The 17,695-nt window shown below is 41.4% G+C and overlaps 1 protein-coding gene across 3 annotated transcripts in view; it reads right to left on the reverse strand.

The window, feature by feature from the left end:
- GNL2 (G protein nucleolar 2) overlaps positions 1-17,048 on the reverse strand; it is a 28,600-nt gene extending 11,552 nt beyond the window's left edge. Inside the window, exons 1-8 of one of the 3 annotated variants that reach the window (XM_053575832.1) lie at positions 16,845-17,048; positions 15,040-15,124; positions 13,712-13,806; positions 11,623-11,762; positions 8,791-8,975; positions 5,944-6,010; positions 3,455-3,613; positions 2,792-2,905 (exon numbers count right to left, since the gene is read on the reverse strand). In XM_053575832.1, the coding sequence (XP_053431807.1) occupies positions 2,792-2,905; positions 3,455-3,613; positions 5,944-6,010; positions 8,791-8,975; positions 11,623-11,762; positions 13,712-13,806; positions 15,040-15,124; positions 16,845-16,908 (909 nt within the window). In that variant the 5' untranslated portion in view covers positions 16,909-17,048. Of the gene's footprint in view, positions 1-2,791; positions 2,906-3,454; positions 3,614-5,943; positions 6,011-8,790; positions 8,976-11,622; positions 11,763-13,711; positions 13,807-15,039; positions 15,125-16,844 lie in introns of those variants that run through there. The other 2 variants (XM_053575833.1, XM_053575834.1) reach the window with 2 other exon arrangements.
- Positions 17,049-17,695: the final 647 nt, after the last annotated feature.

A 17,695-nucleotide genomic window follows, 5' to 3' on the forward strand; every position in this document is an offset into this window, starting at 1 on the left:
TCATTTCCTCAGTCATCTATGTGAAATTATCCTTGAAGATTTTAGGGTTAAAAGTAAGTATGTCAAAAAACATGGAAGAAGCACATGACGTAGCACATTAGTCATCAATTTAGAACAATTCACTGACAAAATGTCTTCAGGAAAGAAAATTTTAACAGATTCACCAACCAACAAGTTCTGTGTCCTAACCCTCCTTTTCTTTCCACAATGTGTTTTGCATTTTTACTACCAAAAATAAATGAATGAAAAAGAGTGACCTTGAAAGTTAGACTACTGGTAAAAGTCCCACGCAACAAAAAATTCTATTGCTGTTAAGTGCTTTATCTATGGAGAACCAAGAATAACCAGACATTTGAGCATGTCTCTAACAGAAACTTGGAGGGAACAGAACTATCATAGGCAGAGAGGAAAATTCCGAGACATCACCATTATTAACATTCTCAGAAAGACAGAGACATTGTGTCTGTAAAGTAAGACATCAAAGATGGTGGGGCAAATCAAGAGTTAAACAAGAGTTCTCAGAAATTAAAAATTAAAGTAATAGGCAAAATAAATTTTGTGATAGAACAACTGGTTGGTCAAGTCAAGGGAACTCCCCCCAAAATAGAGCAAAATGTCATGTATACCAAAATAAAGATAAGAAAATTCAAGAATTCAAGGAGGAGGTAAAAGCAAATATTTAAATAAGAATGAAGACAATAGAAGAGGATAGGAAATGCCAAAGAAATAAAAGACAATTATCAGACTAAAAGTCCCAAGAAAGGCCTACCTGGCTAAACAATAAAAGACCCCACGCACATCTCTGTGACATTTAGAACATGAGGAATTTTAGCAAAACATCCTAACTGCAAAGAATGAGGGGTCTCAGAATTGCCTCGGATCTCTCAGAAGTCAGCAGACAATGCAGTGGTACCATCAACACTCTGAGAAGAAAAGGTATGAGGGTAGGATAAAGATATTTTTGCAAGGTATCTCAAAAAACATTCTAGGCATCCCTTCTCAAGAAACTTTTGGAAAATATCTTCCATCAAAAAGGAGGCGGCCTGCACGGTGGCTCAAGCCTGTAATCCTAACACTCTGGGAGGCCGAGGGGCATTGCCCTGAGCTCAGGAGTTAGAGACCAGCCTGAGCCAGAGTGAGACTGTCTCTACCACAACAATCAAAAAGCCCGGCATTGTGGTGGGCACCGGTAGTTCCAGCTACTGGGAAGGCTGAGGCAAGAGAATTGCTTGAGCCCAAGAGTTGGAAGTTGCTATAAGCTATGATGCCATGGCACTCTACCAAGGGCCACAAAGCGAGACTCTGTCTAAATACATAAATAAATAAATAAATGGAGTAAACTAGAAAAAAAAATAAAAGAAGAAAAACAATAGAATAAACAGGAACTCCAATGTAGGAAAACAGCCCTTAGAACTCTCAAGATGGTAAAGGAAAATCCTAGAAAGACGACATTGCAGGAGGCCTAGAGAGCCGTCAGTCCCAGCTGGGAGGACAGGACGGAAAAAGCTAGCCCTGAAGGCAATGACCTGTTGTGCCTGGACATCCTGAAAGTTCCAGTGAGACAAAGACAGTGCATCCATAGGCTCTACCAGGTGACACATTAGCGATAGAAGCAAGCAGGCTCGGCACCTGTAGCTCAGCAGCTAGGGTGCCAGCCTCATACACCAGAACTGGCAGGTTTGAATCCAGCCCCAGCCTGCCAAACTACACCTAAAAATTAGCCAGGCGTCGTAGCGGGCGCCTATAGTCCCAGCTACTTGGGAGGCTGAGGCAAGAGAATCGCTTAAGCCTAGGAGTTGGAGGTTGCTGTGAGCTGTGATAACACGGCACTCTACCAAGGGCAACAAAGTTAGATTCTGTCTCAAAAAAAAGAAAGAGAAAGAAAAGAAACAAGCAACACAAGAGAAAATAGAAAGAAAGGCTTCTGTCAGAAAGGAATTATAGTCACAGCACACCATGCAGACCAGCAGTGATTAATACTTTACAGTCACAATAATGTAAACACTGAATAAATAATAATATAACCCAACACTGTCATCTAACAATACAGGGAAAACAGAGGAAGGGAGGATGGCCATAAGAAACCAGATCCTCATTTTCCATAGTAGGAAGTAAACAGGCACATAAAACTGGGGTAGGGGGGAACAGGTCAAGAAGTAAAATCATAAGCATATACTAAAACATGGAGGAAAAGAACAGAAATACCAGCTAATGATTGGAAGTGTTTGCTTCTGGGAGGTGGGGAAACGTGGGAGAGAAGATGTGTGTCTTTTGTTAGAAGGTAGGTAGCATTAATCAAATACACAAATTCAAAATAACAGGGTCAGAGCATGAAGCTGCAGGAGAATGTTTGACAAGGTGATCTGGTTTCAGGGATTCCCTGAGGAACTGACACCTGACCAGGGATCTGAAGCTTGAGTTTTGCCAAGGCCCTTTGCAGAGGAGACAAAAACTGCACAGGCCCTGAAGACCGAGGAAGCAGGGCAAGCCCTGAAAGCCCGGGGTAGAGGACAATGAACGTGGGAGGAGGTCCTCAAGCAGAATCTGCACTGTAAGATGCCAGGGATGTGGCAGAAAGGGAAGTAACACTGGCCAGGGATGGGGGCAAAGTTTGAGCAAGAAAACACTTCAGCATCCCCTATAATCCACAGGTCCTATGACTGTTATGTCACTGTAAAACACACCAAGATGAGAGAAGTGAAGCTGGTAACTTTCTGCCATACCGTGGCAAGTAAGATTCTTACACAAACTCAGTTACACAATTTCAGGAGAAATGATCAGGTCTCAGTACCTTTCCAAACTGCCGCAAAAGCTGAATGAATGCTCCTTTTCCAAAGGGGTTTGTAAGACTTGCATGGAAAGCAAGTGTTGGATATTCCTGGGAGAGAACCGCAACCCATCGTTTCTAAAGGAAGAAGAGAGATGCTCATAAATTGTACCTTGCTTATTTACAATATATGGAAGAATCAGAGCTTGAATTACAGGATTGTGTTCCAAATACATTGTTGTCTTAGGAAAATTTTAGCTACATTTCTTTGAAATGTTTTTTTCAAGTATGACAGTTAATGCTTTGTCTTTTTATGTCTTATAAGTGCAAAACAATATTCCCCAAATGCCTTCATTGCTACTAAGCACAGTTAATGGAACATAATATGAAGCAGGCCAGTTGTGGCGGCAACTGTCGCCTTCTGAAGGGGCACGTAATCTTCATTGTGTGGGGACACTGCAGCTGTCCCATCAGAGGATTACAAACTGCCAGAGAATAAAAAGTACCTCTGCCCATCAGCAATAAAGCAATTTAGTTTTGTTTTCAATGAGAACACTCTGATGACAACAATCTCAAGAGTGCAACTTTATCCAAAAACCCATAAAACTGATTTGTGAACAGATACTTCAAAGTCTACACAAGTTGAGTGGCCTTCATAGACTGTTTTAGATTAATAGCTATACTTACTGTTGCCCAGGTTGGAACAAGGTCACATTTGTTAAGAACAAAAATGAGGTGTTTCCAGGGTTTTTCCTTTTTCAAGTAAGTCTCAATGTGAGGGGAACGAGTACCCATTGGATCTCTAGCATCAAGAACTTGAACTACAACATCTGATGAATCTATCACCTGCAAATGTAAACAGGCAAAAATAATTTGCTACACGACAAATACAAGAGGGACGACATTTAAGGAAATTTGGGGCTCGGTGCCTATAGCTCAGCAGCTAAGGCACCAGCCACATACACCAGAGCTGGCGGGTTTGACCGAGCCCGGACCTGCCAAACAACACTGACAACCAAAAAATAGCCAGGTGTTATGGCAGGTGCCTGTAGTTCCAGCTACTTGGGAGGCTAAGAGAATCACGTAAGTCCAAGAGTTTGAGATTGCTGTGAGCTGTGACACCATGGCACTCTACCAAGGGCGACATAGTGAGACTGTGTCTCAAAAAAAAGGAAATTTGGGAAAAGTAAAAATACTTGGAGATGACTTCAGAACAGTGTGTGGAGTAGGCTGTAATCAATCTCAATGCCCAGAGATCAGAATAGAAAAGATTTTTCATCAACCAGTTGAGTATGTGAATTTGTCCAATTTTAAGCAGAAAAGGTAGTTTAGATGAAACCCATTTTATTCCATGACTACCATGGATTACTGAACAGAATTAGATTTCCTTAAGTTTCTACTGTTATAGATTTTGTGTATTTTATGGAAAACTTAGAAATGTAGCTTGCCTTCATGGTACTTCATGGTAGAGTACCATACTACTTCATAGTAGAATTTCCAGCTCTATTGCTGATTATGTGACTAGGTTTGAAGGTCTCTTTTCCCAAGATTATTATTAGTATGTGCACCTAAAACTGGCCAGTTAAAAGAGCACTGGATCAGTAATCAGAGTATGCAAAACCTCTTTCACTAATGAATGAGGTGGGTAAGTTAGGTAAGGTATTAAAACTTTCTAGACATGTGTTCTCGCCTAAAAGAGGACATGAGTAGACTAAATAACTTAAAACTTCACATGTGGGCTTGGCGACTGTAGCAGTGGTTATAGTGCCAGCCACATACACCGAAAGTGGCGGGTTAGAACCCAGCCTGGGCCAACTAAATAACAATGACAACTGCAACAAAAAATAGCCAGGCGTTGAGGCAGGCACCTGTAGTCCCGGCTGGGAGGGTAAGGCAAGAGAATCAATTAAGCCCAACTGAGGGCAACATACTGAGACACTGTCTTAAAAAAAAAAAAAAAAAGGGGGCGACACCTGTGGCTCAAAGGGGTAGGGCGCCGGCCCCATATGCCGGAGGTGGCAGGTTCAAACCCAGCCCCGGCCAGAAACTGCAAAAAAAATGAATAAATAAATAAAATAAAATATCTGCTCTTTAAAAAAAAAAAAAATAACTTTGGGTGGTGCCTGTGGCTCAAAGGAGTAGGGCCCAGCTCTATATGCCGAAGGTGCGGGTTCAAACCCAGCCCTGGCCAAAAACTGCAAAAAAAAACTTCGCTTGTGGCTCTACCCAGGTTTGATAAATCTAAATAGAAATAACATTTTAGCAGGTAACCTAAAAAAAAAAAAAAAAAAAGTCTCATTACCTCACCCTCAGGGGAGTGCCATGACGCCACAGCTCACAGCAACCTCAAACTCTTGGGCTTAAACGATACTCTTGCCTCAGCTTCCCAAGTAGCTGGAACTACAGGCGCCCACCACAACGCCTGGCTATTTTTTTATTTTTTTTGAGACAGAGTCTCACTATGTTGCCTTCAGTAGAGTGCTGGCTATTTTTTTTTTTTTTTTTTTTGCAGTTTTCATTGTTGTTTAGCTGGCCCAGGCCAGGTTTGAACTGGCCAGCCTCAATGTATGTGGCCGGCACCCCAACCACTGAGCTACGGGCACTGAGCCAACCTAAGGAAATATTGACAGGCAATGTATAAGTGTATAAAAGGTAGTGTTATTTTTATGTAAGTAATTTTTTAAATTCAGTTACCTGAAACAATCATGCATGGCTACATCTATCCCAAATTCATTGGGGGGAATGGACGAAAATGAAACGGGCAGGGGAGTCTGTACTTTACCCAACAAAGCTTCAGTATACCAAAACCAGTACCAGTATTTTTGGCTGGGCATGGTGGCTCATGCCTGTAATCCTAGGATTCTAGGGATATTGAGGCAGGTGGTTGCTTGGGATCAGGAGCTTGAGAACAGCCTGAGCAAGAGCTCAACCCCTTCTCTACTAAAAATAAAAAAACTAGCTGGGCATTGTGGCAGCCGCCTGTAGTCCCAGCTACTGGGAGGCTGAGGCAAGAGAATTACTTGAGCCCAAGAGTGTGAGGTTGCTATGAGCTATGATGCCACAGCTTTACACCCAGGGCAACTGAGATTCTTGTCTCCAAAACCCCCCCAATATTCTTAAATAAAATCATGAAAGACAAAAGAACCACTCAATGAGAGAGAATTTAAAAGTCTTACCTTATAGAGCTCACCCCATATTCTTTTTGATTGTCCCTTTTTATATATCTCTTCTTGGGCTTCATTTCTAAGTAAGAAAGCACCCAAAATGAGCAACTGAAACACTGACAAGGCTGCTTTAGGGAAAAATAAAGAAATTCTGACACATGCTATAACATGGATGAACCCAAGGACATTATGCTAAGTAGAATAACCAGACACAAAAGGACAATTACTATTTGATTCCACTTAAAGTGAGGGACCTAGACCAGTCACACCCATAAGAGACATAAAGTAGAATAGTTGTTACCAGGGGCTGGGGAAAGGGGGAATGGAGGGTTAGTATTAAACAGGTGCAGAGTTTCAGTGTGGGGTGAAAAAGTTCTGATGGATAGTGGTGATGGTTGCACAACAATGTAAATGCACTTAGTACCACTGAACTGTACACTTAAAAATGGTTATAGTCGGCCGAGTGTTGTGGCTCGCGCCTATAATCCTAGCACTCTTGGAGGCCGATATGAGTGGACTGTTTGAGTTCACAGGTTCGAGACCAGCCTGAGCAAGAGTGAGACCATATCTCTGAAAACAGCCAGGCATTGTGGCAGGCACCTGTAGTGCCAGCTACTCAGGAGGTTGAGGCAAGAGACTCACTTAGGCCCAAAAGTTTAAGGTTGCTGTGAGCTGTGATGCCACGACACACTACTGAGGGTGACAAAGTGAGACTCTTTGTCTCAAAAAAAAAAAAATTACAATTGTAAATTTATGTATGTAAATAAAAAAAAATTTTTTAAAGCATGACTGTAATTAGACAATCTTCACACAGAATTATGAAATGGAATTGCTAGGACCTGAACTACAATCTACACTCCACAGCTCTCATATAAAGTAAGTGATGTCCTTAATCTTTTTTTTTTTTTTTATTTTAAAAGAGACAAGAGTCTCACTATGTCACCCTCAGTAGAGTGCCATACTGTCACAGCTCACAGCAACCTCAAACTCTTGGGCTTAAGTGATTCTCTTGCCTCAGCCTCCCAAGCAGCTGGGACTACAGGTGCCTCCAACAATGCCGGCTATTTTTTTGGTGTTGCAGTTTTCACTGTTGTTTTAGCTAGCCTGGTTCGAACCGCCAGCCTCAGTGTATGTGGCCAGTGCCCTACCCACTGAGCATGGGCGCTGCCAAGTGATGTTTTCTGGTAAGGCAGCTTCTTTTTTTTTTTTTTTCGAGATACAGTCTCATTTTGTCACTCTGGGCATCACAGCTCACAGCAACCTCAAACTCTCGGGCTCAAGCAATCCTCTTGCCTCAGTCTCCTTAGTAGCTGGGACTAAGGCGCCCACCACAACACCCAGCTAGTTTTAAAGACAGGGTGTCATCCTTGCTCAGGCTGGTCTCGAACTCCTGAGCTCAAGTGATCCACTCACCTCAGCTCACAGAGTGTTAGGATTACAGGTGTGAGCCACCATGCCTGGCCCTGGCTTTTTCTTTTTAATTAGAAGATCTTTTTTGGAGACAAGGTCTCATTCTATCACTCAGGCTAGAGTGACAGAGGCTTTAGTGATCACAGCTTACTAAAGCCTCAAATTCCTGGGCTCAAGCAATCCTCTTGCCTCGGCCTCCCAAGTAACTGGGACGACAGGGATGCACTACCAGATTCAATTACTTATTTTTAAATTTTTTGTAGAGAAGGGCTCTTACTACATTGCCCAGACTGGTCTTGAACTTCTGGCCTCAAAAGATCCTCTCACCTTGCCCTCCTAAAGTGGTGGCAATATAGCAAGACTTCATATCCATAATTTTTTTTTTTTTTAATTAGCCCAGTATGCTGGCATCCTAGCTCCAGAGGCTGATGGGGGGAGGAATGCCTAAGCCCAGGAGTTCCAGGTTACACAAGCTGTAATTGCACCACTACACTCTAGCCTAGGCAGAAGATCAAGGCTCTGTCTCTTAAAAAAAAGAAAGAAATCTAGAGCTATATCTCTATGAGAATAGGATGAAAGTTAAGCATTCTTTCTCTCTTCCTCCCTAAAACAAAACACACAAACAAAAATAAGAGAGCAACAAAACCCCACCACCTTCATGCATGTTCAGAAATTTCCCATATTATCCTCAGAGGGGCACAGAAACTTCAAAGGCCATCCATGAATGAACTCCCCAGTAGTCCAGAGATATCTGGCTAAGGAAGCCCTGATAGTCACTGAGGTATTAAAATGCTTAACATATGTCACAGGGCTCAGCGCCTGTAGCTTAGTGGCTAGGGCGTCAGCCACATTCACTAGAGCTGGCGGGTTTGAACCCAGCCCAGGCCTGCCAAACGACAACTATAATCAAAAAATAGCTGGCATTGTGGCAGGTGCCTGTAGTTCCAGCTACCTGGGAGGCTAAGGCAAGAGAATCACTTAAGCCCAAGAGTTAGAGGTTGCTGTGAGCTGTGACACGAGGGCACTCTGAGGGCGACACAGTGAGACTACTATAAAAAAAAAAAAAAAAAAAAAGAAAGAAAAAACCACATATGTCATGAGATGAGTTATTTTCTTTTTGTTGCATTTTCCAACTTAACTATATTTTTTAATTAGTCTATGAAAATGACAAATTCTATGTTCTGATAGGATATACCGCTATCACACTGAAGAAGGAAACGTCTCATTTATTTTTACTTGGGGTTTGGAGAGAGACTTGTGGCAATCAAGTTACCTTAAACTAATTTCAGTCTGGCCCCAATTTCATCAACATTTCTAGGCTGAAAGGATAGATAACTCTCCATCTATGATTAAAAGATACTGAGCTTCATATAGGCAAAGTAAGTTTAAAGACAACGTTGTGTTGTAGAGGAGCAAATGATGAGATCTACATGCACCTCAAAACTATACCTCACGCCAGTGTCTTCAGTGACCAAATCTCGATCTTTGCCACAGTCATAGCTCTCAGTGGACATTTCAGCATTTTCTAGTAGAGACTGCATATCACTCGCAAATAAGTTTGGTCGCTTTCTCTGTGACTTAGGGCCGAATGTAGTTTCAAAACTTTCAGTGTCAAGAATGTGCACCTTCGAGTTCTAAAGAAAAAGGAAAATTACAGGTAAAACTAAGGAAAGCACAGAGAAAAAGCACAGTTAAAAATATACCTGGGAAAGACCTGATTTTAAGCTCAGCCCACACCAAGATCTATAAGAACGTGGATTCAGCCTGGTTTCAAATGAGCAGTGCTTGTTTAAATAGCACAACAAGCACTTGCTCCCCTATGCTGAAGTTCTGTAAGCTTCCTTGGAGAATACAAAAGTAATACAAATAATCAAAGCAAATATGAATAGCTGTGTTAAGACTTGCCAAAAACTCTTTATCATACCCTTTAGTCAAATGTATTTAAGGCTACAATGATGAAAATTAACTTATCTTTTCTGCCATTTTTTTGAGCTTTGAAACAAGTGCAAAAAATTCGCCAAATTCATATTTTGTCAAGGACAATCATACTTAAATTTGTGTGTGTGTGTTTTAAACCAACTATAAATGCCAGCTTTTTCTTGGAAGTTAATTTCTTTCATGGCTAAAAGGAATTGCTTGTTTTGTAAGATGCATTTTAGTTTCAGATAACATTTTCTCTAATTTAGGTAACATTTTTATTAAACACACATGGAAAGTCTTCAGATGAAAAACATCTAGCAAAGTCCAAAATAATAGTTTAGATGTGATAAAAAGGAACCTGATACTAACTAGAACTTGATGTGCCTATAAAGGAGTTATAGTCAGGAATTTTTGAAGCAGGATAAAAGTCAAAGCTTGAGTTAGGATCTATCACTTAACAAGAATGTTAACAGGCAGCAGAAATATCCTTAAAAAACAAAACAAAACAACTTCCTTCTCCCCTCAGTACAAGCTTCCCAGTAAGTCCTAGCTACTAAAAGCTGTGGGGCAACCCCCTAAAGATCCCTGCTTCCAACTTCTAAAGACCCTTAAACTAATACCATTTTCTCGGATTCTCTAACCCATCACTTAGTTTAGTTTTAGTCAAAACTAAAGCCAAAATCAAATGTGACCAAAACTGCTCCTGAAAATCTCACAAATAATCTATAAAGTGGAGTATACTAGGTTTTATGTCTATAAAGCCACACCTTAATAGTAAGTATAATGCAGTATATAATAAAGTACATGCAAAGTAAGTCACAGTATTTTTACTGCATCGCTAGAGAGATATATGAATGTGTGAGAAACACATACATAGCTGAATGTGCAAAAGTTAAACGCATATATGATTTGACTCCACTATGGAGAATGATCTCAGAATTAGATTTTAACAAGTAGTAGCTATCACAATAAAATAAAATGATAAGGTTTTTCAAGACTAAAGCAGAAAAATCAATTGCTCTGAGTATCTTTCTGCATGAAAATAGAAGCTGACTGCCCGCAACTCCAGATCCTTCATTCTATGTATCAGATACTTAAAACAGTGAATTTTAGAAGCAGTGAACAACTAGAACAGACAACAAAGCAATAAATCCATAATAGAACCTCTCTGTTCTTCTCATAAGCAGGATTCAATAGTTGGTTAAAAGATGGCTTTAGGGAGAACTGACAAAGAGAACAAGGGAAATAAGCAACTTGTCTGTGGTTCATGAATTACACTCATGTGTTTCCCTGAAAGAAAACAGTCATTCCACTAATAGGTGCCATTCTTCTAGTCCATCGCAAAACAAAACATAATTGACAAAACCTGAGGCAATAAGCAAGCCTTGGTTTTTATTTTGTTCTCCAAGTAAACACGCTTCTTTGAACTGCTTAATCCATGTATACATGTCAGTGTTTCCCTCCCCCACTCATACTGGAACTGAAGCTTATGTCCTGGCTACATTTCTGGGAATTATTATTCAATGCAAGTAAAAGCGTGCAGGCAAACATTAGGCCACTTCTTTGTTCTGTGTGAAATTCATTCCACTCAAGCCAGACTGAATCCTTACTGCACTTCAAATTTCAGCAACCAATAACCAATGTGAAGAGCACCCTTTACATTAGCCGAGAAATCTGCAAGGATCAAACAAAAAGCTTAAGTACTTAACACCAAAGATCTACCAATTCAATCCAAATTCTACATTTCCCCAAATGTAGAAATTACCACTGATGAAATTACCACTTAAACAAGTTTGCCTACCAAAATAAATAATAAAAATTATGGGCGGCGCCTGTGGCTCTAGAAGAAGGGTGCCGGCCCCATATGCCAGGGATGGCAGGTTCAAGCCCGGCCTCAGACAAAACTGCAAAAAATAAAAAATAAAAATAAAATAATAATAATAATATTACTAATAGCTATTACTGATTTAGCTCTTATTATGCTATGTGTTCACTATGGGCCAACTGCTTCACAGACATTTCATCTGTATCCAATCACTCAAGGAGGTGGGTTATCTATACCGGTAAAGTTCATAGAGAAACCTATCTAACAGCGCAAGAAAGGGTAAAGCAAGGATTAAAATTCAGGTCACACTCCAAAATCTGTGCTTTGATCCACTCTACTCCTGCACCTCCCTGATAAAATGTGATTCATATTAAAGGTGAGGCCTCTAACAAAGGTGAATACAGGCATCCCAGAGTTCATCATGGCTACATTAAAGTCACTATTTTCTAAGAAAAACAACAGACAAATATGTTAGAAAGGGATCTGCATGGAGTTTGCTCAAGAAATTCTATCACCAATGATATCCTACATCTTACATGAGGCCGGATTCGATCATGGAGAAGAGACATTGGTAATTTGCTTTGTTTCATGACAACTTTGTATGGATCCTTCATAACTGCATGCATTTCCTCTTGAAATTTTTGTAATGATGACTGCTTAACCACACGTGTGTTTCCTGTTTTATAAATAAAGAATGTTACCATTTAGTAAATACTTCTGCTGACAAAATGAAAGATTTTATTTACTTATTTATTTTTTGAGACAGAGTCTATGTCACCCTTGGTAGAGTGTCATGGAGTCACAGCTCACAGCAACCTCAAACTCTTGGGCTTAAGCGATTCTCTTGCCTCAGCCTCCCAAGTAGCTGGGACTACAGGTGCCTGCCACAGCATCTGGCTATTTTGTAATTATAGTTCTCATTGTTATTTAGCAGGCCCGGGTTGGGTTTGAACCCACCAGCCCCAGTGCATGTGGCCGGTGCCTTCACCGTTGACCTATGGGCACCAAGCAACAGACAAGATTTTGTATTACCTCACACACCCAAGCACCTGCTACACCTACCCCTTGTAGCTATCTGCAAACTTAAGACAGGGAAAAACCAAAATTGCCTCTTCTGCACTCATAAACTATGAATTATTCTACGACTCTAGACACACAAAGGTTTTCAACAATTTCCCAACTGAAAAATAAACAGCACGGAATGGAACTGAGATCTGACAAATGTCCTACTTCCTGCTAGATTTGGTAGAGAAATTTGGAGCCAATCACAGCTCATTAGTCAGTACAAATAGAGAATCTCGAAGCACAGAAACTCAAGTCATAGTCACCATTTTTAGTACTATGAGGGTTAAATTAACAGATGAATCATGCAAGATGAAGGCCTACACCACCACAAGACCTTATAGGTGAGTGATTTTGGAAAAAAACAATCATTTAAACAGCATGTTGCAGCACAAATGTAGAACATCAAAGCGGTGATGATGGGTAGCAATTACTGTTTACATTCACTATTTGCTAGGTACTATTCAACACAATTTATATGCATTTTCTCATTGATTAACACAACATCCCGTGGGATATGTTCTATTTTTATTCTCATATTAGAGATGAGAAAATAGACAAACAGACTTAATAACTGCCCACTGCCAATTACATAATTAGGATTCAAACCAAGGCAGTCTGGTCTGCAATCACAATACCCAGCCACCATGGTAAATGCCTCTCCACAGCACAGTTCTTAGGGACTATCCTACCAAAAGGTATAAGATACTCAATGGTAGTTCTCATCTGCCCCCATGAACAGAGTTCAAATACCAGACAAACAATGGGACTGACCATTTGAAGTGTCTACACAACTACTGGTGGCCAAAGGAAAGACAATGGGACTGGTGGCCAAAGGAAAAACAATGGGACTGACCATTTGAAGTGTCCACACAACTACTGGTGGCCAAACAGAAAAAAATAGGGAGTATCCAAAGGAAGAAGCTCAGATCCCTCTGTGATTAGAGATACTTTATTCCAGTGGTTCTGAACCTTCCTAATGCCATGGTCCTTTAATACAGTTGCTATGGGTCGCAACCCAGAGGTTGAGAACCACTGCTCTATTCACTCCTAGAAGGACCAATAATCCTTTCATTGTTATTCAAGTTCAAATACAACCCCATTAAGAAAAAGTTATTTCAGAGGAACTTCAGGTGAATGCACTTACCCTGCAAGCTAAACACACAAACACGTGCAAGGCCACCTCTCCAACAGTAATCTCTACAGGCAACCAGAGATTAAGATGAGAGTCTCAAGATCTGTGAAGGCTAGTCATCAAGGATGCTTTTACCTGAGTAAAAGGGTTCACTTGTACAACTACTGATGATTAGCGCTCTTCACACAAAAGTAATTTATTAGCACTTCAAAATGAGTTTGGGGGGGAAAAAAAGAAATTTTTTATGACATCTACCACCACTACTTTTCTCAGCACTTTTTCCACTAAGAGTATTTCTTATCCTGTTTTCAATAGAATCCTTAACAATTCCACTCCCCCCAACTCTTGTCTTTTAGACATTTAAACATTTTAGCCTTTCTCACATAGCATACATTTTGTAGAGCAAAGTAACAAGGGATAATACTCACCAAACCATTTAATATTTGGCTCTACTCTTGCCACTGTGCCAGAAGCCATGGTTGACTGATATTGCAGGGGCTTAATTACTTTTCCACGACTGTTCCTAAATTGAGGAAATAACATTTTGGTTGACAACAGTAGAAAGGCAACAGCAAAGTTTGGTTTACAGAATACACTTTCCATCAAAAGGACTTTTATTCTGGTTTGCTTGTTTTTTTTTTGAGACAGAGCCTCAAGTTGTCGCCCTGGGTAGAGTGCCGTGGCATCACAGCTCACAGCAACCTCCAACTCTGGACTCAAGCGATTCTCCTGCCTCTGCCTCCCAAGTAGCTGGGATCACAGGCACCTGCCACAATCACAATGCCCGGCTCTTTTTTGGTTGCAGCCATCATTGTTGTTTGGTGGGCCCGGTCTGGATTCGAACCTGCCAGCTCAGGTGTATGTGGCTGGTGCCTTAGACACTTGAGCCACAGGCACCGAGCCTGTATTCTGGTTTTTAATGATCATGAAATACAGATTCCAGTAAACAAAAAAGTATTTCTACATTTGAAACAGATTGCTCCAAAGTCATTTAACCTCTTGCAACAGAGCACGTAATGATTTCTGCTAGAGGAATAACAAATAATGCTATGTTTAAAAATCCGTTTACTGTTTGTTTACTTCTTTAAAAAATCGCATATTTTAAAAAAAATCGCATATTTGAGTCTCTTTGGTAATCATTTGAAGGATGGTTTACATGAATTTTTAAGGAGAGGGTGATTTATGATGGAACTCAAAATTCTAAAATAAACTGCAAAGTGACTAAGGCAGATTAAGTTTACTGATGGTTGGTTTCATACACATCTTTTAGAACAGATGAAGAATCCAAATTAAGAACAGCAAGCAAAATGCCACACCAAGCAAGCTCCTGTGCTAGAGGCTGCCTCAGAACTCAGAGTTGTGATGAGTGGCCGAGTGCCACAATGTTGTCATCTAAAGTCTGGCATCATAAAATAAATTTTCTAGTGGCTTTAACTATAGTCCTAAGTGCTTTGTATTCCCACCTGACAAACCTTTAGCTGCAAAATCTAATGGCACATTCATGTAAGTCGAAGACGTAGGGAACACAACCTCTATTTGTGAAGTACTGTAAAACAATCACTATTGCACCACCCACTACTCATACCCTTAGCCAAAAATGATCAGTGTATCATAGCAACATTCATATAAGATGATATTTGAAAATACACTACTATTTGGAGAAAGTGGGGATGCGAACATCAAAGGCTTAATTAGTTTCAGCTACAAGTCAAGGGCATGACACACAGGGGAGAGGATGACAGCACCCAGCGCTCACCTGCGCTCCTTTTGCCTATACATATTCAGGCGCCGGATTGTGGCCCGGTCCCTCATGTTTTGGCCTCCTGCTCCCTGCACTCGATCTACAAAAGGCAGAAGGAGACAGAACACTATTTGATAAACAAGAAGTACAAGCAAGGTCATTGCTTACAATACACCAAGTAGCTCACCCAAGCTAGACAAGCTGCCACCTCACCACAAAATCTCTACCTATGTTGCTCCAACAAAATTATTATTCAAAACTACATGATGTGACAAAGTAGACCCCATCTTTGATTTTCACTAGGACTGTGTTTAACAATGATAATAACTGGGTGGTTGGCACCTGTGGCTCAAGGAGTAGGGCGCCGGCCCCATATACAAGAGGTGGCGGGTTCAAACCCGGCACCAGCCAAAAACTGCAAAAAAAAAAAAAAAAAGAAAAAACGAATCATGTTTAAAAAAAAAAAAGAATGATAATAACTAATAATTTTGAACACTGTATGTAACAGCACTGTGCTAGCCACATTACAGGCATTGTCTCATTTAAGTCATACAATAATTCTATAGAGATAACTTTTCCCAATGCTGCAGACTGAGAAACAGAGGCACAGTGGTCACACAGCTACAGAATGACACAGCGAGAATTTGAACACAAGCATTCGATCACCATCTGTACTCTTAACTCATGAAGACAGCTGCCTCTGTGTCTCAGTTTAACAAATACTGAGTGCCTGCTAAATAGAAGACGTGAGACAACTTTGATATCATACACACAAAATATGTACACACAAGTATTCTGAAAGTGTTAGTTTCTTAACTTCCTAATTGACTTTAGGAAGTTAAGAAACTAACTTAACTTGTTAACTACTAACTTGTTTGACTTTAGCTTAATCAACAGCTAACTAGGTGGCAATTCTTGCTTTACATCTCAAAGAGGGACAAATGAGCAAGGTAATACTAGCCTAACTTTTCATTTTAGGAGCCCTTCAAACTATCTGTCTACAACTAAAGGGATGCAGTATAAGAGAGGCCAAAATCACAGAATTGGAGGTTCTACTACTCATTAATTGTGCCAGTTATGACAAGCCACCTCCCCTGTTTTGATTCATTCTCTTCACCTATAAAATCGTGATCTCTAAGGGCCTTTGGGGGCCTAACATTCTGAGATTCCAGTCTACCCAAACTGAATGATTTATTATCAACCCAGAGAAATCATTCAACATGCATTAAAGTCGTCAAAAAAGCTAATGTTTAAAAATCATGTTTAAAAACAAAAGTTGTATTAACTAAGCCGGAATAGAAGGAACTCCCCCAAAGGCTAACTTGTTCAACCTGCAGGCGGAACCTAGCCAGAAGTTATACATATCTCCAAAAATACCTTCACAGACGTGCTCATACTGATTTATCTGAATAATGTTCTATGCCCTTTACAGGAATGGGATGATTTCAATAGCCAAATCTACAGTTCCTTTCTCACTTAAATAGTCAAAGTTAAAGTGCCAGACAGGGTAGTTAAGTGTAAAAGGCCCACTGGCTCGGCCGGACACCACTTTTAATCGTTCTCTGAACCTCTCAACCGTGGAGGGCCTACGGCTGCCGGGCCTGAGTGTTCACGTGACCAAGTGACTACACCTCGGCCTGCCAGTCGTGCCCCCCAGTGAGGAAACCGCCACAAACAGATTTTCTTCCCCTTTCTCATCCCCAATAGTGACTTTTCTCGAGGTCACCCGCCAAGCAAGGCCACTGGGTGCCCCTCTCCTCTTGTCTCCTCAGAGCTCCGCCCTCCGAGCTCCCACCCGCGACCAACCCCGCCGCCCGTACCCGGGTTTGTGCTGGCCTTAGAGGGGTTGAGCGTGCTCCGTCCCTTGTACTTGGGCTTCACCATCTTGGCGACGAGACGGGCACCGGAGTGCTAGGTCCGGCTAACGTCGGACAAACGAGCCCAAAACTTCCCAGGCCGGGCTGAAGCGACCCGCGTGAACCACGCCGTACCACGTGTGCAAGAACTACGTCACTTCCGTTCGCGCCCAGGTTTGCGCCTGCGCAACTTCCTACGAACGGGCGGCGCGCACCGCCCCCTTTCTGGCCCCTCCCCGTCCCTGACACTTGGACACACCCTACGCCAAGACCACTCCCGCTCGTGCCCTAGCAACCGCCAAGCTGCCCCTCCATAGCAACCGCCTAGTTACCCTGAACGCGCAGCCCAGAGCTCCTACTTGGGTCCACCACCAAAAAAAAAAAGAAGCCTCTTCCCAGGCCAATGGCACAGGCTTTCATTGAATTATCTTCTGAGTTTGTCCTCTAAGGTCTTCCAAAAGCGATCACACTGCAGCCGAATATCAATCAGAGCGTGTCATCCTTAAAACCTCAAAGGCTTATCATTTTTTTTTTTTTGAAGTTTTTTTGGCCAGGGCTGGGTTTGAACCCGCCACCTCTGGCATATGGGGCCAGCGCCCTACCCCTTTGAGCCACAGGCGCTGCCCAAGGCTTATCATTTTTAGAATGGGGGAAGGGAGAGGAGCTGCTGTGTCCTCAAGGCTTGAGTAAAGTAAGAACTCAACAAATATTCATCAAATTAAAGAATGAATAGATGGAAATTCTTCTTACCCTGAGGGTGAAGAATGGCAATAAAGCCTATTAAAATAATGTCTCTAAAAGCTAGTATTTCAACC

The sequence above is a fragment of the Nycticebus coucang genome, chromosome 22, assembly GCF_027406575.1.
Source record: "Nycticebus coucang isolate mNycCou1 chromosome 22, mNycCou1.pri, whole genome shotgun sequence".
Taxonomy (NCBI): domain Eukaryota; kingdom Metazoa; phylum Chordata; class Mammalia; order Primates; family Lorisidae; genus Nycticebus; species Nycticebus coucang.